Below are 22,396 nucleotides of genomic sequence, written 5' to 3'. Positions count from 1 at the left end.
CGAGATCACCTAATTGTTAAATCAATTAATTGTTTGGTTTCTTCTTCGATATTAACGGCGAGAGATTTCTCCATCCACAACCCTGTTCCCAACGAAATGAAAGCCTACGAAGTTTGTATCACTTAAGCAGACTAACACATTACTTTCTTTCTTTTATTTCCATGAAAACGGCACAAAGTACAAGATACTGTTTCCATAATATTCATTGCTCTTGGGTATTGATGGATAAATAAGTGTTGCTTAACCGATTGACACCAAAGCTTGTGTGTCACTGTCTCTCTTATTAATGTACTTTTAAATTACTATCTACAACTCCGTCTAAAACCCGCCCTTGTACTACATTCCTTTTGGTTAGGAAACGATACTGACAACTCCAGAAAAAAATTTCGAACTTGCTACACGTTGACTATTTACAGCTATACTACAACTTCCATATCCAAGAGAGGTATCCTCGATTCTCGTGTTTTGCGAATTAGACACATCTTAGGTCTAACGGCGACAAAATGCCTATAATACCCTCAATGAATTTACACCGCCACCAGTCTCTTATTTTTCTTTGAAGGTAAGTGGATAGCACAGGCGACAGTGGAGCGCGAAAAGAAAACAGCAATCAGAGAGCCAGCCTAAGAAAGCATATTTTCCGGATCGGAATTGGCACTCACTGTGATAGCGCTCGCCCACAATACACTTTTTTTTTGCTCAACCTTTGACTTTAAACAAAAAAAAGAGCCTGCTTGCAGTCTTAAGAAAGACATTTCCACAGGGGTCATCCATCTGTTGAGTCTGGTAAGCTGACTTAGGGTAACCGTCATTTTTTTATTTACAACCGACTGTCCTCCCACTGTTCCAGAAACCAAGTCGCCAGCAAAAGCCTATCACAAACGGTAACTTTACCTAAGCTAGGATAAATAAGGTTAGTTTTCCTCAAGAAACGAAGCGTCACATGTCACGCTCTCTACTTCCTTGAAAGGAAATATATATTGTCCTATAGTTATCCTGGTAGAAACTTGCCACTTTCATACCCAAGATCAAGCAGGCTCTTATATGTGGGTTATTATGATGAACAATTTAACCAAGGAGTGTAACTTTGAGTTGTAAATTTAAGTATAACAAGAACATACTGTACTAAACAGTATATAAACGTGGTAATCAGTTTTGTTAGGGTTATAATAATAAAATTGTGAATAAATAAAAAGTTTTCTTATTTTTCTGGTAATCAACAATCTATTATCGCCTTCATAAAAATTACAAACCTGCTTAGCCTAAACTGCCAGTAAGTGCCCCAAAATATAGGAACTTATTTTGCCAGACTTAAAAAAAAGTAGGTTCTTATTAGCGGGTGTTTACTGTAGTTTACTAGTATACCCACTCCTAATACTCCGACATAATATATATACATATTTTTTGCCCTTGATGAATAATACCTTTTCTTAAGGACGGAAACAGATTAGGCTACCTTACAACGTTAAGATAACAACTTGCTGATTACTGGCACATGGCCTGGCACTTAACATAGATTTATGATATGAAACTAGCTCTGTACTCAAAGACGGGAACAGAGACCGTCTCCAAAAGAAGACCTCCTAAGCTGCGATAACAGTAGGTAAAAATTAACGATAAGTAAACAGATAAAGCGAAGAAATGAAAAAAGAAAAGAAAAACATCTGCAATAACCTTAGAAACTCCACAACTGCGCTGTTGATGAGTCCCTGGCTAGCTTAGTTTTGTGGCTGTCTGAAGATTATTGGTTAGTATATATAAATAGAGGAGATACACACACACCTCTGGGACACAGAAACACAACCTGCTGCTTTCTTCAGTCGCGTTTCATTCTAGGAGTTGACTGTATGTTGCACAAATCAGTTACACTACCATCTGTTGTCTTGCATTCGACAATACTATGGATTTTTGCATGAAAATTCTATCCCATCCCCCGGTGGGATGGATAGTCCTGGGATTAGTGTGGTATTTATCACCCAATGGAATATTAGGTCTTGTGTGGTAACTCCATCTTCACAATAAAAATATCATTAATCTAAAGCAATTCTGTTGGGAGATTGCTTTGCTCCCTTCATCTGCTGGCACACTTCTTTAAGCCTTTCAAGACAGATTTTGCGTCTCTCAGTGTGATCACAAAGGCGTTCAGGGTAATCTTGACCAACAACACAATTACTAGCCTTCTGTATTGCTATGGGCGCAAGCCACGGCTCATGGATGTACTTCGTGGGCATGGCATTCAGCTCGGGAACATATCGCCTGAAATAATAGTTGAAAAAGAACTCTTATTAAACACAAATTTTACGTCTAGTTTGTGCAACGCCTGCTGCGGTACCAGAAACATTGGGAGAAGTCCATGTTCATTTTTTAGGACTGTGCAATTCTTTAAGCACCTTGTGTCATACCAAAATTGTGCCATGAGCTACATGAAAAATTCCCTTGTTTAAGAGGGCCTTACATATAATATTGAAAATGCTGCTAGTTGAAGTACCTGATGAAATTTCCTGATGGGTCCACCTTTCTTCCAACATTAACTGGACAGTACCATGGAATTTGCCCATGACAAAATGCACAGCAAGACACCCACAACCAATTGCCAGCATTTAAGCTCCACTCCGAGTCCAACTGTAGCTCCTCAAACAACTAAAGCAAGACAACATACGGGTGAGTCACACAGTCAATATGTTTCACAAACTTCAATATTACAGTATCACAACAATAAATAAGTCTGGGTAAATTTCTATGCATTCAAGTTCAATCAGGAAAATATCTCTAACAGCCCTGAGCTATTATCACTCTCAAAAACCTTAAGTTGACCCCACATGTACATTGCCTGTCTAAGGTATTGTTATGATGGCCAGTAGATAATTCTCCATTGTCTTAACCAAGAACGATGTAGTTAAAAGTTAAAACCTTTTAAGCCACTTTATGGGTTTTAACAACAATAAGCTTAAAATGCTCGATTCCAGAAATTTTGACCTAAGTATCAGGTTTTCTTAAATGAAACTGAATTAAGTGCTAACTGCTCTTCCCAAATATTCTGTGTCAGAGAATTTGCAACACCATAATGTAACAGTTGCAACTCTTATGTTCAGTCCCAGGAGCCTTACAAAAAATATGCACCCCCAACCTACTATCAAGGTGTACTTAGTCTGTGAGCTCAATGAAAACACTGAAACACAGAAAATTTTGAAGACACTTCAATTACCAAAAAACAAACAAACAAAAGTCAAGTGATTAGTCACATCTTTCCTAGGATACAGAGAAGATTGCTCTGACTTGTGGAAATCTGTATGAATGGATAATTTAACTGTTTAGTAAGGGTGTTCACTTTAGAAAGAGTTTATTACATGCACTTACTTTGAAACCTTCTTCCCAGCTCAACCACAGACATCCTCTGGTCAAGAAACAGCCCACTACCTGCTGAGCCACATGGTGAATCCACCCTTCAGTTCGAAGTTGCCTCATCACAGCATCAATCCATGGAAAGCCAGTTTGCCCCTAAAACATAATAAAATAATACCTGATATTACACCCCATTGAGGGACCAGGGATTTTTCCCTTGGTTGCTATGAGCAGGACCCGCAGCTACTTTCATGGGAGACAAAAGGAAAATAGAACCAAAATAAAAATCCTTCTACATGTAGCAGTGTTCAATTCCCCACTTACTATCTGTGTATACCTGGCAACCGGAATGTTATTGTGTTGCAACAACAACGTCAAACATGCATGAGAAGACTAAACCACAAACAGCTTGTGTGTCCTGAACCTTATTAGAGACCTTTAGATTCGAGGACGAGGAGGACTACGAGTACCAGATTTGACTTAACGTTTTTTCGCGTATTCTCAAAATACAGTCTTCCTGGAAAGCTTCATTTTACCATTTTCCTTTAGAAAAGTTAGCACTGTTATCTTAAGTGAAGAAGGTTAAAACTCAATGTCTTCAGGGGTAGCCGAAATCGGAGCTTGAGGAACTGTGACCAAAGAAATTTCGCAAAAAATTGTGTTACTTCCGATTGCTCCCAAATTTGGCACACAGGAAGTTAATAGATTTAGCCAATCACCTGCCTAGTTCCAGCCCCTGTGGACTTTTGACCGTCACACACCGAGCTTTCGAAAATTTTGAATTTTATGTCGAGTCGCGGGGAATTTTTGTGAGCCGGTTTTGCGAATAATGAAAGCTTGTATCGACGAATGTCCACCAAATACAAGTCAAACAAACTATTCTGAAGGATTTTGGAGGATAACAAGCAAAATAAACGCGAAAATCGAGGTTAGGAAACAATTAGAATCTGTGCATGCAAATCGCCGATCACCCACTCTGTGCCACATGTTCTTGAAATGGCGACGATTTCCTTTCTGTTTTGCCTTCGCTTCACTTTTCGCTGTCAAATTCTTGCTTATTTTGATGAATTCTATCAGCAAATTCATGTCTGCTTGTCTCAAGCTCGATATTTTTTTGGGAATCGAGGAAACAAAGCATCTCAGTGAAGTAAACATGGAGTCACGAGGTGACGCCAAAGGATTATGCTAATTATGATAATCCAATTAGCATAATCATGACAGCGTGCAGAAAAAAATTTGTAGAAAATTTCTAGTAGCTCCATATTTTAGAACGATTTTCGGTTTTTTTACTTACATATTGATGAAAAAAATTTCTTACTACCATATCACCCAAAATAAAGAAGTTTCCTAGCTAAATGACAGTCTTTAAAATTTTAAAAATTTTTTATGCAAAATATGCTTTTTTAATTTTTTTGTGGCGGAATATTATGGGTTTCCTATGACCGAAATATTTTTTTTTTGAAAGGGTATTCTTTTCCCTTTCCAATGAGGTATAGCTTGATATTGAACTGTAAATAACACCAGAGATATGATTTTTTAAAGTTACATGGCAAAATACATTAAAATAATTAGCTGAAGACAATGAGTTAATTAAACACTCTCCCGACCTCAAAATGATAAAACTTCTAACATTTGATATCTTGTTTTTGCCACACGACATTCACACTAAAACGTAGTAAAATGACGACGGCTACCACATTTTCCCAACTCATCTTAGAAAAAAAGGTCTCTATGTTCACAGGTTTCTTGGAATTGCACAGTTAAAATTCAGCCATTTAAAAGGCCTTTAATACCTTTTTCCAAGCATCAAGTGCTTCCTCATTTTCTTCCCAATTAATATTGAGTGCAAGAGGGTTGTTAACTGTTCGATCCATATGTGGATTCTGAGTAGCAAGAGTGAAGAAAAATTCTCTCCACACCAACTGTCTGTAGAGAGACAGTGGTGGTGGCTGGCATTTCACCTGTAAAACACAATGCAATCACACCATCAATTGGTTTTGCTTTCCCATAAGCCAGTGGTCTGTTTCGCACCATTATAACTCCACACACGCAAGTATAAGACACACTCATAGTACTCAAGGCAGGCAAGGGGTGTGTACCATTTTCTTTGTTTAGGTTTAGGCTAGCAATAACTGTACAGATCTCTACCAGAAAGAAATGATCCTGTTAGGATGAGTTAAATCCTGATTTTATATATACAAACAAAGCAGTCTACTAACAGACACTCTTGCATTATGACAGCCCTACTTGCAGCTGCCTTGGAAAAAAAACAACAATAAAACAATGATTTAGCATGAAACAGTGGTATTCTTTTACTGGCAAGAACAGTGTTAACTGTGAGCAGCACATGCCCCCATAAAAGTTCACCTATCACTTATGCTGCTAATAGCTGCTGCTTGCAAGGATCATTCCAATAAGCCGCATGCTCAAGTTACAGACACACAACTTCTACAAAAGGTATCCACCCAGGGACTGAGCTTTAACTGCATGTAGTGCGTAAAGTAATAATTCAAGTATATGACAGCTATGAAACCTACCTGAATGTACGCTTTGGTCAGCCGCATGTGAAAAAGCCGTGGAGACAGACATCCAAAGCGAAGGTAAGGACTAAGCTGTGTGTTAGAGGGCAGCAGAGCATCTATCCCTTCTTTTGGTTTACTTCCAAAGAGAACCTTAACAATAAAACAGTAAATACATGCTCACCTATTAATTTCATAGTATCAATTCACTATGTGGGGAAACACCTGTGAAGTGTCTTTGGAGGTACCTGAGATGTTGTCTAAGTGCAAGTAACCCCCAAAAATGTTTTGAGTACCAAAAATTATTAAGTCCCCGCGTTTCCACGGCTGTTTTAAGTTTCGTCTCTTATGTCCCATTGCCAACCTTTTGTGGAGCAGTTCGTATTCAGAAGTGCGTGGCTGGCAGGCAAAAAAGAGAAAAAAGTGTTCTATCTGAGCAACATCTTTCTTCTCTTGATACACTCAGCAAGTGCATCACCTTGGAATCGGATTTTATGGAGCCTGAAACCTCTTTGGGGATTGGCCGTATTATTACAACCAAACACAATACAGACATGCATACAATTCAAGTGAAGTTTGTTTTGCTCGCCGGAAATTGAGAAACTGTAATTTTCAGTGGACAAGAACCTTGTGACAGAATAATTTCAAGCATACTGCACCCAATTTTACCTTTGCTTTCTCAATTCCTGTGAACTTTGAAATTTATTGTCTCGGGCTCCCATTAGAAACTGTCTTTGTTGTTATTGCAGGTAACTAATGATATCTATAGCCCTTGAAAAGTGTTCAAAAAGAATGCGATATGGATTAAAATATTCTGGTTCAAGGTTTTTATCCACTGAAAATTTCAATTTATCAGTTTCCTGATGGATTCCATCTTAATCTCCTTCACTGATATCACAGTAAGCTCGGACCCATTCTTCGCAGCCACAAGAACTGCCAAAATATGAAACTTTGAAAATTTATTTCAAATAAAAGGAAAGGCCCTATGACAAAGACTGTTCTACGCAAGTCAGAACAATAGCGAGATTTTGATAAACGAAAATATTTTATGGGTTTAGTTGCACTTTAAGTTCTTCAAATAAAATCTTTTTGGGACTCACCTTTTCTTCAAGTTCTGCCAGTCTCCTGAGGGCCTCCTGTTCTCCACCCACCCAGAGGTCACCTACTGTGATGTCATCATCATTGAATCCCAGCTCACCTAGTTCTGGGACACCAAATCTCCCAGTGTGATCTGCTGTTACAGGACAGATACAACCCTTAAACATCTCCCTGTTAACTGCTTCAACAGGCTTTTCTGGAGGACCCATCTGCCTTAGTACATTCTCAAAAGTCTTGATCAAGAGAGGTGCCTCTCCATTGTTGAAGGCAATGGTTTTTTCAGGGTCATATAAGGTATGGGATGGTTTGGAAATGACTTCCACTCCATGCTCTTCACCAAGAACAGCTACAGCAACATCTCGTCGCTGCCCAAATGGCTCAGTCTCACATTCCTAAGTCAGCTTTGAAATATTCCATTCTTGAAAGAGCTTTGGCAAAACATAAGTTGGCTGGCCTCGAATAACATGCAGTCTTGACCCACACTTGCGCAGACTCTTGTCCAGGTCAATTAAACAGTCCAAGAGAAATTTCCAGCGGTTAGCAGAAACACTGGCTGCTTTGGCACTGACCGGGTCAAGTATGTACACAGCACGGAAAGTTCTACAGTTCATAAGGGATTCACGAAGTGAAGGATTATCATGAAGCCTTAAATCCTTCCTGAACCAATGCATGGAATTATGGCCTAGCCCCACATTTGAGGACACTGCAATAAAGGGCACACAGAATGAGACTGAAGTTAAGATAAGAGGTGGACAGAGGAGATTTACCTGGTCCCTTTCACCCTTCTACTAGTTCACAAACTCCCATTCTTAACCCTCGGACATACAAGGGGGGGGGGGGGGGGGGTGGAGCGTGGGGGTTGGGGAGACAAAACATCTTTGACGGGAATAACAGAAAAACGATTACGAACTCTTCTTTATCACCCATGTTTTAATCTTTAGTGTCTTTCCCGAAGTTATGCAAAAGAAAGTTCAAAATTTTTGCCAACAGTACCCCAGCAACAACAAGTTTCCTTCCCCCCAATTTCTTGTTCGCTCCAAAAATACCATTAGGAATATTTCCACACCTGCTACTTCTAATCAACACAACTTCTCCGGAACAATTTCATATTAAACAACTCACTGTAGAGGCGGTATGACAACTTTTAAAATAACCTTCACGAAGCTGGTATGTTTTAAAGTAACATCAAAAAGACTTACCCTTGCAAACTAGGGTCTGATAAACCCCTCTCAGTTTACCAATACAGTCCCGCCTGGCATCTTGATGGTTGATCATAGGTTGAGGATAGTCAGTACCTACAATACAATTTGCTGCCTTTTGCAATTCCAGAGGTGCTGTCCAAGGTTGATAAATGTATTTGTCAGGAAAATCTTTTAACTCAGGAACATATTTCCTTCAAAGAACCAAAAACGCTAATGTTAACACTTAGCATGGGGATAAACAGCAGTAAAGCAAGCCACTGGCAAGATCATTTAAAACTCAGGGCAAAGCAAAACCATCAGAATCCCTTCAATTAGCATTTAGGCCCTGCCTTTCTCACCTCGCATTGCAATACCTTGATGTAAATTGCAAATAATCACATTTTCCATTGCTGCCTTCCACCTTTCATGTATAGGCCATAGTACTTCCTAGTACATACCGTAGGTGGATAATTGACAATGGATATCAATATTTAACTTTTGCACTTTGGGTACTTATTGTTTCCTATGAGCTGCTGATTGGCTCGAAAAAACTACTTTCTCAGAATGAATTGTTAGTTTCCTTGGTCAAATTTGTCTGGATGACCCTAGTTACTACGGCCAAACTGAAAATTTGCCAGTAAAAGAGATCTTCATATTTCCTAGATTTACACATGTCTTTACCTCACATATTTTCCCTGCGGATCCATGTGCTCTCCAAGACCAACCGGGCACATCCACTGGGGGTGCTTAGCAAAAAAAGCACTGCAAGACAGCCACATCCAGCATCCAGCATTTAAACTCCATTCAGCATCCAGCTGGTACTTCTCAAATATCTGAAATTATATCAAATATACTTTGACTTTTTTTTTGTAGTACTTTAATGGTTATTTATTTTCACTTTTCTTTTTATAATCACAGGGCTAGGACCAAGTGCACCTGGGGCAAGTAGGTTTTCCTGCTGCAAAATGGGCAATGCTCCAGGCAAGACAAAACCCAAAATATTAGTCTAGAGAGTGTAACAAAATCAATGAATATTGGTCCATTGCTTGTAAAAACGACACACAACCCAGATCAACCCTTTTTTCAAGGATATATATGATTAACCAGGCATGGGCTTCATTTTCTTCTGTGAATGGCTTTGGTTTACTCAAAAAAGACAGCACTCCTTCTTACCCATACAATATTAATGTAAAACTGCTGCAATCCCAATTCATTAATAAGGTCAATCGGTTTTTTTTTTTCAAAATATGATCCACACATAAAGAATAAGAGACCACCAGATATCCACCACCAATGAAACTTACCCTATACACACAAACTACAAGCTCTCTTGCCAGTTAAATTTTACTGTTAGTTTCTGACTATCTACATGTATTTTCTCCTGTATTTTTGCCTGTTTTCAGGGCTCGAAATTAAAAAAATCCTCAGGTCGCCTTTTGGCGACCAACTGGAGAAATGTGGTCGCCAGATGCAAATTGTTAGTTGCCAAATAGTATAATGTAAATGACACAGCTCATAGTATCAGCTTCTGATATTTAGCGTGGTCGCAGAGCCACGAAATTCAAGTAAACCCGCAAAATCCCACAAAATTCACAAAAACATACAAAATACCGCAAAATTCACTAGAAATCTTACCAAATATATGACTAAACCAGAATTTTTAGTCACCAAGGAGAAAATGCTAGTTGCATTGGAGACTGTAACAGTTGCAATTTTGAGCCCTGTGTTTTCCTTTTATTACACACATCATTGCATATACTTTTTTTGTCATCTTGTGTGTTATGTTAACACTCTTAAAACCCCAGTGTAATAATGCAATAGCTGTGGCCAACACCATATGCTACTGAACAGGACTATGATTTTCCAAAACCAATTAAAAATAACAATAACCAATAACCAATTAAATCAATGCTCTTCACACTTGTATTAAAGAGGGATACTTACAGACATTTCCAAGAGATGAAAATTTTGAGGGGGATACATCACGACATGAGAGACAATAATGACCATTTTACGAGCAAGTGTAAAGAGCAATGAGTCTTACTGAAAACATAAAGCCACAATAATAATTTGGTTATGGGTTCACTCCAACAGCGCAGCCTGGAAGCTGTTAAAAGCCCATGTCATTGACCTAAAAAATAAAATAATGATCACACTCACTTTAAATCCTTCCTCCCAACATATCCAGAGAGCTCCCCTGGTCAAGAAACAGCCCACAGCCTGACGCGCAACATGAGGAATCCACCCCTCCTTGAACAGTTGCCGCATCATGGCATCAATCCATGGAAAACCAGTCTTACCCTGAAAAGCATCAGATGAAATGTGAGTGGCCTATCAAACCATGAAAGTATTTTGAAAGAAACTCCAAAAAAGTGTGCTAATTGGACTTTTGCTGCCTAACACCACTGTAGGACTCGTTATTGCATTGTTATTTTTAAAGCATTACCATTCCAAAAACAGTGACTAAATTTTAACCTGTTTTATATCTTAACAGAAGCTGTGAAAAAAGTTATGCAATACACAGCTACTCTCTACATACTGATAACAACTGAAACAACTGAACAGCAAGGCAATTTTAATTTATTTCAGTTTCAATACAATTGAATGTGACTGGTCAACATGACCGGCAAGACAAGAGGTTGACCAGTCAACTCCCCAATCAGTCTGGACATTGTCTGTTGACTGACCGTTATTTTGAGCCCTGCTCAAGAATGATATTGACTCCCTCATGGCATAAGTTCTGACAAGGTTTTTTCCTTTTTCCCTCTTAAGGCTGCCATTCTAAATGCAATATGAACTAACAACACTCAATCACTCAAAGGACAAGTACTGATTTTTCTTTTCTTTTTTCAATGTAATTTCAATCTCTAATAGGGCTGCACACCTCAAGTCCTTTAAAAGGTATGAAACCCTAGGAATAAGCTTCAACTTTCACCTGTTTATACCGCTCCAGTTTGTCTGATTGCTCTTCCCATGGGAATTGCAAGCAGAGGGAGTTGTCTTTCATCTTGTCAAAATTAGGATGTCTGCTAGCCACCACAAAGAAGAACTCTCGCCACAAAAGGGGAATGTGAACTGTGAGTGGAGCAGGCTTTCTATGTGCCTAAAATACGTCAAAGGATCATAATCGTGAGTACCATGGCATTTGAATTTCAGGTTCAAATCAAATGCCATTAATTGAAGTTATGTCAACCTGATAACAGGAGAGTCCCAGAAAATGTAACTGTCATCTTAAGTACCCATTTGAATAAAATTTAAAAGAAAATTCATACTACAGTCGAACCCTGCTTTATGGACACCCGCTTAATACAGACATCTCAATTTCACAGACAGTTTTCTTTGTCTCTGGGGAAAACCCTTACATTTCCTCTAAATTCAACCTACTTAATACGAACACTGGTTAATGCAGACAACGTACAATTTTCTTGTCAAATAAACAAATTCACATATAAAGTCAACCTCACTAATGCAGTCACTTTATTGTCCACTGTACGCCATAATAAACCCTCCTTTTTTAGAAGGTAAAAAATCTTCAGTTGACACAAAGTCGGTGTTCCCGGTGAGATGGTACACCAAATAGGAGCAAGTCTATTGTTGATGTTGCCGGAGTTATGCAGAGAACGGTTTTTGTCCATGCCTCAGGATTCAAAAAAAATCTTTGGCTATCAAGACTTTATGAAGATTGAGTTCAGAATCAGACCAACCAATATGTGTGGGCTTTTCTACAAGAACTATATGGGGAGAATTTATAACAATAATAATAGTAGTAGTCATCAACTTTTTTTCGTAGAGGAAACCTAACCGTTGAGCAATGAATAACTTGAGGGCATACAGCAACCACACCTTTTCAGAGCAATGACCACAAAATATATAAATAACTGATTATAGAAGAACATCCCATAAAAGCAATGTATCAGAACTATATTTTTATTTCATCCACTACCTAACCACTTTACACATTACAACTTCACGCCGATTTAAGTGTGTACCCCAAATTTTGGGGTTATCAGGTATTCATATATTCAGGCTATTGTTCTTGCCATTGTCGATTACCTTCCGAAGAATCCACGAGCGGAATTCCTTTGATTTAGGTGCGATATGTCTCTTTTGTTTCGAATTTTGTTGCTTAATTGGCTTTTTAATCCCCATTGTTACCTGATGAGTATTAAATTTATCCATTAATATACTCGGACTTGCCCGTTAAATTTGCTGCAGTCTGTGGGAACGCTTACAAGTCTTTTGAGCGTGGCGGACAACTCTGGTTGCATAACATATTTTCGGTCACGCACCGTATTACAAAGGAAACAAGCCTGATAAATTTGAAGTTGATTAAAACTTATAAATACCTGGTCTCCAATAGTATTTTTTTTATTAAATACTCTCTTGCCTTGAAAATAATTTGGCGTTTAAAGAATTGCTGCGGAAGTTATTTATTAGAACGTTTTATTCATTCAGTAGCTCTGCAATCAAGAGCGAACAACTCTTTTCAAAATGTAAACAACGCAAGCGGTGAATGCATTTAACGGGATGACACAGTTTTATTAGAGTGTAATTTCACTTTTTTGGACGTTTTCGCTTGCCTTTCAGTTTTTTTTGTTGAACAAAACCTGGCGTTTCAGTTACGTGACTGAAGGGCCCGAAATAACCGCGTATTGTCAGTTCACCGATTTGCATGACAACTTGATTCGCGGAGTAGTCGAGTGATACGGGAAATATCTAAAATCAAAACAAGAGCTGTAATCGACAGATCAAAACTTGCAGAGTTCATAATTCCTCGAAATAATTTTGCATTTGTATAGTTTCATTGCTCTGGAGAAATGAATAACTGTTATGACTGAATGAATGGATATAAACTCTCGGCCGGATTTTATTTAGCGATAGGCGAGAAAAAATGCTTCAGCGGCTTGCTTTGTACTTCGAAACCTCGGCAAGAAAAAAAATCCAATCTCGGTCCACAGTGGTCGAAATTTCTCGTTCAAGACCTCTTTTTGAAGCTCTCAAAATTCTCCTTTTTGAAAAATACGGGTCCAAGAAGAAGAAGTTTTGCGAAAGACTTAAATCCATAAACTTCTACCGCAATATGTGTGATAATTCTCTGTAGTTTTATTGACACACTTAGAACAATAGGATACCTTTAAAACTTCGCGGCCCTGGGCAGCTTAATTAAGCCATTGTTCAATTCCTTTGAATTCGCTTCTGAGTCTTCCGCCATAAAATCTCACCTTCTTTGAACAGAGTCAAAACGAGCACTCTCGAAGGGAAAGTCCGGAGGAATAAATTGAGCCTTCAGGGTACAAAATCCAGCGGTTATGCCCATTTCTGAAATACACACTTAAATCGGCGTGAAGTTGTAATGTTACATTTATTTGATGTCTTGTTTTTTTTAAGTCAAATACAAACATCTTCCAGAAATTTCTTCACACTGACCTCCTCATAAACCTTGTTCATTGTATGAAAGAGATGCCTCACTGACAGACAACCAAATCTGAGATAAGGACTCAACTTGGAAGACTTTGGAAATGGTGAGTCTTTTCTCCATTGTGTGCTCTCTGCTTTAGGGTCTGCAACCTAAATTTAGAAACACAAATGACACAAACTTAGCAAAGTTGTTTTGTGAGTCCACTGCTACTCATCTTCTTATTCGGATATTAGTATCAAATTACTCCTACTGTAAATTACTCCAACTTGCCCTACACATCAAGGAGACACACTCTTTCAACCCTAAATCAAAACCTTGTAGAATAAGAATCTTACACGTGTTGTTATGATTGCATAACACGAGATATCTAGTTTCCACACCTTAAAATGTAGTAGTTACATAACTTTCAGCTTACATTCCTTACCACAACATATACACACTTTATACTACCAAATAACGCAGAGAAGCACAAATCCCTCGTTTATGCAGTCGGGGTTCAGAAACAGCAAAATGACATTGGTTAATACATAATTTTTTTGTGTGTCTTGCATTTGTTTTGGATGTACATTTAATAATGAAAACTTTTAAATCATCACTTCTATCTTCTGGTGCAAAATTCTTATTTTTAACTGTAACCTTTGGGTTGGCTTTTTGGCATTTTATGTTTTAGATCACCCTTTGTGATTATGAGCTAACATCTGAAGTTCAAAGTTAGAGTTTTGGCTCATCACCGAATGACTAGCCCTGAGAAAAGCTAATCTCATTATGTTGCATGTCTCTTAGGAATTGCAGGATGTGACATGATGGAAGTTCACATTACAATTTCCCCAAGGGAATTCAGGAATTTTTAAAAATGCAGCCCACACTATCAAAATAACCAAGTTTGGGAAACAAAGGTAGCTAGCCGAGTACTACACCAGTACTCTTGAGAGTACTCATTCTTACTGTACAAGGCTGTTAAATAAAGGCATGGTCTAGAGAGAATAGATTTTAAAACCATCATGTTCCAAGAACAAGAATTTGTTCACTCCTAAGGTCAATTTACAGTACCGCTCAAAAGTAACTTAACAGTCACTCGAGTGGATCAAGCATCAAGACTCGATTCCCACAACTTTTGAGGATGGAGTCTTGCGTTTAGAGGATCAATTCAACCAGTTACAGAACGCCGCACCGCATGCGCAAGCACTGATCAATGGTGCGAATTTCTGAACGGGTATGTGACTGTACAACATAGTTCTTTCGGAAAACAAAAATATTTTCACACGAAGACCTTGCTTCTGGATCCTCGATCATCAAAAAATGAGACTCGAGACTCAGTCCAAACATCTCGAAACTCGAACCATTAGCGCCTTGTGCAGTTTCATTAAAAAATAATAAATTGTTGATTTATAAAAATAAGAATCCTGAGTGGTGGCTTACGAGAGCTTACAAAGAAAGGAAAAGTCCAGTTGGGTAATCCCAAAAGTGGTCGTGGTCACTTACAGAAGCGATCGCAAACAAGAACTTTTCATTAAAAAGTTTAAGTCACAATTCAAACAAGATTTCACAAATGTTGTCGTTACTAGAGGTGATCACTTTCGAGAGCCGTCGCAAGGAGAATTTTGACTATATAAGAATCCTAGATTGTATAACAACAGACATTGATTGACTAAAAAAGGATATCAAATTCAAAGGGGAAACACAGCAAATTGTTGCTGCTAAAAATATCTATTAAAGTTCCATGTATTCATTCATTGTTTGCCTCCCTCTTTGTCAACTCAGTCTTCACTGGAGTTTTCAGGCAAAACGGTTTATGTGGTTAAAGCCACCCTCAATGACCGAAGTACTGAACAAATAGAGTACTTCATCCTCCAAACAATCTTCTTTGCTGACAGCCATGTTGGCTCAACTTGACAGTTTTTACTATGTACGACTGACTGCCTGTGTTGTTCTGTCCTCAGTATGTGATGCGGTTCAATTCTATCCTTGGTTTAAATTTTAATTTCCTTTTTTGGGGGCATGGTAATGTGCATGTACAGGTTTGGACCAAAGGAAAATAACATTTAACCCAAGGATAAAATTGAACCACATTATCATCATTTTGCTTATGTTAAGGTTTAGTTGCATCCTTGGAATCAACATTATTTTCTTTTGTTCTTGGGTATGTTAATGTATGAATCGAATTGAAACCAGGGATGAACTTCAAACACAACATCAACACTTATGAAATTCTGCCACACTCACTTCTTTTTCCAAAACCTTCAGTCTCCTCAGTGCCTCTGTTTCTCCACCGATCCATTCACTAACTCCATGATCTTCTTCATCCAGAACAATAGTGTCATAACAAGGAACATCATACACATCATCATCAGTATCACTACTGGGAGTTATGCAACTTCCAAATAATTCTTGATCAACTTCAGGGACACAGCTTCTTGGACTCTCAAGACGACTTATGACGCTCTCAAACTGTTTAAATGTAACTGGAATGTTTCCATGATTTCCCTCAATGACCCTAAAAAAGAAGAAGAAAGAAAGAAAGAATAAATGTAAAAATAATCAAGTGATGATAAAACATGCAATGCTTCCTACTTATCAGGGGCACCCAACGAGAATATAGTTAAAAACCACTTAAAAATAGCATTTTTCAATGTATTTTAGTATTTAACGGTAGATATAGGCATATTTTTATCCCCTAAAAATTTTTCATCTGTTCGGATTTCCTAGCTGAAAGTCTAGTGATCCGAAAATTATAGGGATCAAAACTTACCTTTTTGAAAATTTAAGCTAGAAGAAAGGCTCCCGAAAACTCTAGGTGACCTTTGTAGGGTAAAATTCCATCAAAAATGGGCGAATACGCCATTTTTTAGATGTTCGAAAATCCTAGGAGAGGCAGTCAAGCAAGAAATTTTACAAAAAATGTTCCAAAAATTCTAGATCTCAAATCGTCTTCCGAACAGATATTTTCCGAAAATTGACGTTGGGTGCCCATTACTTATCTTATATACCCAATTTAAAATCAATGGTATGTACAATACAGATCTCTTTTCTCTCAAGATTGTGGTAGCAGGATTTAAGTTTAAGTGACTCTTTCTTCTCATGTACATTCTAATTAGCATTATTACATCCTTGCTTCCATTAGCAGGAAATAAGAAGCAATCCTAAACACAAAATAACACCGACCAACAGCAAAATGGAAAGCTATTCTGCTGTCCATCACCTCATCTCAAACAGAAGTAAGCGATCTGACGACAGGCATCAATCTGTACATTTTATGCCAAACCAATCGGAGGATCAGTTTGTCTATGTACAAAGTTTCCAAAAGGGACAATGAACTCAGGTGGGCATATTTTCTTCCCTCCAGCCTTTCTCTGCCCTACCAAAGTAGTCGCCACAGCAATACGACCATAACAAGCTGCTTTTGCCCGTCCTTAAAATATACCTGAATACGCCTTATTCAAAAATGGCTGCAAATATTCCTTTTTTTTGGTCTTTATGATAACTGGCCCTTGATGCCTCATTTAAAGGAAACATTTATTTTGAATTCTCAAAGAGCAATCACAGCAAAGAGGGCTATTTAACCTTAAAATTAAAGGAATGTAGTGTTGCCGCCCAGCCATTTTTTTTTTCATGGCCCATTCCCGTTTTACAGAAGCCAAAAAAAATGAATGGCCTAACTAAAAACACCAACGGCTCCCATAAAACTTGAAGTGTAAAAGGTACTTGACCTATTCTGTACCAAGAAAGTCCATTGGCGCGTATAGTCCTCTTTTAAAATGAAATGGATAAAACCTGGTTCAGCACCCGCATGTTCCATTATAACATGTATACACTTGCCATCTTTTCCATACCAATCTTTTTATACCAGTCTCGAAGACATATCCTCTTAACAGTCAATCTCGAAAGCTCTAAAGCACGATGTCTTTTTTCGCAGGTGCATTACAAAACTCACGTGTAAACAATCACAGGTAACAACCGGTTTCGCTACTTGTCGAATTCGCTACGTCCTAGTTCGCAACAAATTCGACGCATATTACTTTCTGTAAACCACTTAATCGCTCTAGAAATAAAAAATCTTTTGACACATTTCTCGTTCTTTTAAGCTTGCCCCTCCAAGGGTGCAAGTTTTGGACTTTGCCAATAGGCAGCGAGGTGAATATGTAGGTAGCAACTCGAACGTCGCGAATTTGAGTAATTTGTTTTGCAACCGAGTCGCTCTGACTCCTTTAAATGGGTATATATACTTAGGTATTTCTGTCTAATAAAAAGCAATGGGATAGACAAAAAGTCGTTAAGTATTTAGTAACAAGTAATGAAATGACTTAGTTTGTGGCAGTATGTCTGGCAACCAATATTAGAGGGAAAAATTATAGACAATTATAATTTAGGACGATATATATTAATAACGATCCACCTAAAGAATATGGCGAAGAAATTCAATAAAAGAAGTACAATTAGTTGTCAACCGTTCTACACAAAACCTAAGTTGTAAATTTAAGTGGCAATATAAAATATCTTACTCGTCGACGTCGTATAGAGTGTGCGACGAGGAGACCAAAACTTCCACCCCTTCAGATTCCAGCAAGCGCCTCACGGATTCATCTCGCCTGTGAGGAAATGGTTCCCCGTCGTATTCAAACGTAACCCTCGATATACTCCACTTTTTAATTAGTTTCGGAAAAACGTCAATGGGTTGTCCCCTCACGATAAAAAGCCGAGAGCCCAACTTTCGCAGTCTCGAATCCAAATCGTTCAGGCAATCTAGAAGGAAACGCCATTTGTTTCTTGAAATGTTCATCTCGTTCAAAGAATCCACATCGAGGAAAAATACTCCTCTAAACGTAGAACTGCCCTCTATCGCTTGACGAAGAGAAGGGTTGTCGTGCAAACGCAGGCCCTTACGGAACCAGTGAATTGAGTTCACTTCTGCAGCCATCGCGTAAACGCAGTCCTTGTTTGCTGTCAGATATAAGATTAACGTATTATTTTGTACTTATCCTTTCCTTTACACTTCAAGTGTTCTTGCAGGTAAAAAATAACGCTATCAATGAGTTCCGTCGACGTTCATCCTTGGGTGAAAGGTTCACAGCGAGGAAATGCTTTGAATCTTCGTACATCTCAATGTACAGGCAATGTTTTTACACAACAGCAAACGTGCACACAACACGTGAAAGAGCACTGACGAGGGTTCACATAGAACGAGTGCTATGATTGGTCAATGGATCTTGAACCACAAAAAGAATGCTTTGGATTGGATGAAGACTAGATCGTGAAAATGTGATCTGTTTGACTCTGACTACCTAATTCCTTTGAAAAACGTGAGGTGAGGCGTGAATACTGAATTAGTGGCATAGCGCAAAATTTAGGATATTTTCAAGAATTCTTTTTACTTAACAAACTTAAGTCAATCGTAACATGAACAAGATTAATAAAACTACGTATTCTGGCCGTTTTTGTCCTTTTTTTCAAACTTGCATAAGTGAATCCGGGGGGTGCTCCTCGGGAATGTGCCGCTCAATTGGGTGTGAGAAGGGGGGAAATACGACTGCCCTAAAAATGATAGTTTCCCCCTAAATTTCTGAGGGGAAGTGGGTGTCTGTACACAGGCTAATCACTGCTTAGGTTATAAAGATGACTGCATGAACTTCATGAACACGGTATCTTTCTAAACCAGGAGATTTGAACGGTGTGCGAACGCTGCACTATGAGTGGTTTATTTTATTTTGTCATTTTGTTTCTTTTCTTTTCTTTTATCTTATCGTTAAAATTATTCCTAATTCTATAACTTCAGTTTTTAAATAATTATTTATGTGGGTAAAATGAAATGTTTTCGGGTCATGAAAGCGAAATGAAAGGATTTGGTCAGTAAGTAAAGACATCGGCGACACACCCCTACTCAAACTCTCCTTAGGTGCCTCCCCCCCTCCCCTTGCACCGGTTCCTCTTTTTCGGGGTCGACCAAGCGCCACGCGCTGCACTGAAAGAATTACATAAGTTATTGAAAAAAATTTTAGGAAGCCACAGCCTGACAGAGCCTGATTTACATTCACCCGCATGTAGGAGTCCTTCAGGAATTTATAAGAGAGATTTTTTATCTGTAGATACCACTCAACTGGGTCTGTCAGCTGGCTAGCTATTGAAAAAAAGTAACCTGGAACGGTCTACGAGCTGCCTCTACGATAAATTTGCTATGGGCGCCTTTGTTACCTTTCAGAACTGAAAACGATTATTTTTAATGAACATGAAAAATGTGTAGATCCAAGTGTTCAATTTCAAGTTACCAAAGTCCTTTAACATGCGACACTGTTTTGATTAGAAAACAAGAATCGTCGAAAGGAATTTGAACTGGGCTGCCTAGGGGCGATTTTTTTCCGAGGGGAGGGGGTGGCTGTACGCACTCAGGCTACCATAAAGCCTTGCATGACATAGAATCTCATGTGAGAGTGAAACATAAGCTCATTTGAACATTGTACACTTTTGGAAGACTTTCGTAACAAGAAAAACAAGAATCGCCAAAAGGCGATTTTAACTGGGCTGCCAATTTTCCTGGGGGAGGGGGTGGCTGCAAACTAGGACCACCAGGCTTGTTGCTGACTATTGCGTAACGTAGCATCTCACGTGCGAAATTTGACATTCATTATGAGAAATTTTCTTTGGTGTTACTACAGATGATTTATTACATCTTTAGCCCTTGAAAAAAGTAAAAAAGAATGCAATATTTTTTAAATTATTCTGGTACAAGGTTTTTGTCCACTGAAAATTAAAATTACTGAACTTCCTAGTGGATTCCGTCTTAAGTTTTGTTTTTGTCTGATATTGTGTCATAAAGCCTTTCTAACTGTCCTAGTGAATATATATAATATTCTTTTGGACGTGGTGATCTTCAATGAGCACATTCCACAGGACATTCCTTTCCTGTAAGGAATGACTTTACACACGCTGAGCAAGAATCGCAATAAGATAAAAAGAGACAATGGCCGGCACATTTTAAACAATTTAAACTTCAACATAAAGAAAAAAAACTTAAAAGCGACCCATCCTACCATCGTTTGAAAATCAGTGGAAAATAGTACTGATAAAAAGTGCCAATGACAGCTTGAGAGAAATCTTTATTCAACGGGTGCGGGTGTACACACACACACTCTAGTCACAAACACACAGAGATTTGCAATCACGTTTAGGAAGGGAAAATCATCCAAGGGTTTTAACTTCAACAAATACTGAAGTAAAAAACCCCACAAGGTACTCATCGTAGAATCTTTTGAAGGAGACGATGAAAAAGCACAGTACGCTAACTTCAAACACATCTTCATTTAATGGCTGCTATCGCTTAACATTACTTTGGGGCCACGGTTTTAGCTAAAACCGTGGCCCCAAAGTATTCTTACGCCTTGCGTAAAAAATTTCACAGCTGCGCCTGTTCCTTTTCGTAAATCCGGCCAAACCTTCAATGCTTGCGACCATCATTATTTTTAGTCATATTATGGCTTAAATACAGGCGTTTAGTATTTGATTGTAAAACTCCCTGAAGAAGTCTACGTTAGTTAGACGAAACGCGTAGGAGAATAAACAAGTTTTACAGCAACAGTTCGCAGAGTGCTGCTCACTAGTTTAGTTTTAAAAATTTTTAAAAATAACCCGGGAACGAGGTAGTAGTGTTAGCTGATTTACCAGACGTTTCTATTTGCGGAAATGTAAATTTTAGCTGCTCAGCTTGATCGAGTTTATATAGATATTGTTCCGATTATTTTCGTGAGTAAATCCACTTGAAAAGCACTTGTCCCAAATAACCTGCTGAACGAGAGTGTTTTGAAAACAATTGGCTCTGAGTTCATCATCTCATCATCATTATATCCTTTATTTAAACACGATAAGATTTAAAGCTCAATGCTTGTGGGGTCGTCTAAAAAATAATTACAACATAGAACTGTGATAAAAATAAGGATAAAATTACTTACAATATACAACTACAATAAAAACTCTTAAAAGATACGATAAGATTCTAAAAAGATACAATATGTAAAAAATTAAAATAAATTAGTTACATTAGTTACCTGTAAGTAATTGACTCCAGCATTTTAAAACATAAAATAGTTTTAAAAAAACGTTTAAAATCGTGGTAGTGCCTAGGCAGCGACTGGACAGGCTCTGTGCTAAATTCAAGTTCCTTAAATTAAAAGTCCTTCTACAATTTAAGGTAAAAATCAGTGAATTGAACCGTAAAACGAGTCGAGACAGCGTTCCATAAAATTGCGTTTTTAACAAAGTACGGGTTAAAACGAGGAAGGATTATGTTATTACGTACTCCTTCTGAAGTTGTACGCCGTGCAAGGTTTATTTGTCAAGTATTAAAGATGGAGCCGCAAGTGCTTCACCTATAAACACGCTATGGAGTAGTTTAATTAATCGAAGTTTATAATAGAAGGTTAAAGTATTCCATTTCGAATGTCGGTATACTTCATCAGCAGGCATGTCGCGGGGCAAGTTGTAGATTACTCTGGCTGCCCCACGGGTGAAGTGTTTCCAGAGAATGGACCAATCAGAAACACTTACAATGTTTTAGGCTGATCACAATCACAGGAGAAAGAAAAAAGATCAAAAAAAAAAAGTTATTAGAAATTAACATATTTTTGGATCAGTTTGTTTCGCACCATTGGAGAAAAATAAATTAACTAGTAGAGTCGATACATTAGTGTTTTGTGTCAGCCACGGCAATTTTGATTTCTGTTGTGATCGTTGTTTGCTATGTTTACCAATCGCACGATAATCCATTAAGCGTTTACGGTGATGTTTCCTTCATTGTTCACTAAGTAAGATGACTGGCGTCCTAGAATAATTCTAGTGGATCGAAAACCTAT

The 22,396-nt window shown here is 38.2% G+C and overlaps 2 protein-coding genes across 3 annotated transcripts; both read right to left on the bottom strand.

Annotated features, from left to right (window-relative positions):
• Window positions 1–139: 139 nt before the first annotated feature.
• LOC140947369 (cryptochrome-1-like) lies at window positions 140–18,631 on the bottom strand. Of its 2 annotated transcripts, XM_073396446.1 has the most exons (13): window positions 18,059–18,628; window positions 15,783–16,053; window positions 13,568–13,708; window positions 11,076–11,243; window positions 10,301–10,441; window positions 8,822–8,973; window positions 8,159–8,352; window positions 6,962–7,662; window positions 5,880–6,014; window positions 5,136–5,303; window positions 3,358–3,498; window positions 2,489–2,640; window positions 140–2,256 (listed from the first exon to the last, which is right to left on the bottom strand). In XM_073396446.1, the coding sequence occupies exons 1-8, from the start codon at window positions 18,472–18,474 to the stop codon at window positions 7,352–7,354; spliced, it is 1,794 nt and encodes a 597-aa protein (XP_073252547.1). In that variant the 5' UTR covers window positions 18,475–18,628; the 3' UTR covers window positions 140–2,256; window positions 2,489–2,640; window positions 3,358–3,498; window positions 5,136–5,303; window positions 5,880–6,014; window positions 6,962–7,351. The 2 variants fall into 2 exon arrangements, with proteins under 2 accessions (XP_073252547.1, XP_073252548.1); XM_073396447.1 differs by lacking the exon at window positions 11,076–11,243 and having other exon boundaries at window positions 18,059–18,631.
• On the bottom strand, window positions 2,031–7,168 carry LOC140948918 (cryptochrome-1-like). The gene is made up of 6 exons (XM_073398184.1): window positions 6,962–7,168; window positions 5,880–6,014; window positions 5,136–5,303; window positions 3,358–3,498; window positions 2,489–2,640; window positions 2,031–2,256 (listed from the first exon to the last, which is right to left on the bottom strand). Exons 1-6 carry the CDS (start codon window positions 7,166–7,168, stop codon window positions 2,031–2,033), a joined length of 1,029 nt encoding a protein of 342 aa, XP_073254285.1.
• Window positions 18,632–22,396: the final 3,765 nt, after the last annotated feature.

The sequence above is a fragment of the Porites lutea genome, chromosome 9 (genome assembly GCF_958299795.1).
Source record: "Porites lutea chromosome 9, jaPorLute2.1, whole genome shotgun sequence".
NCBI lineage: Eukaryota > Metazoa > Cnidaria > Anthozoa > Scleractinia > Poritidae > Porites > Porites lutea.
The sequence above is the reverse complement of the archived record's forward strand: the minus strand, read 5'-3'. Positions and strand labels throughout refer to the sequence as shown.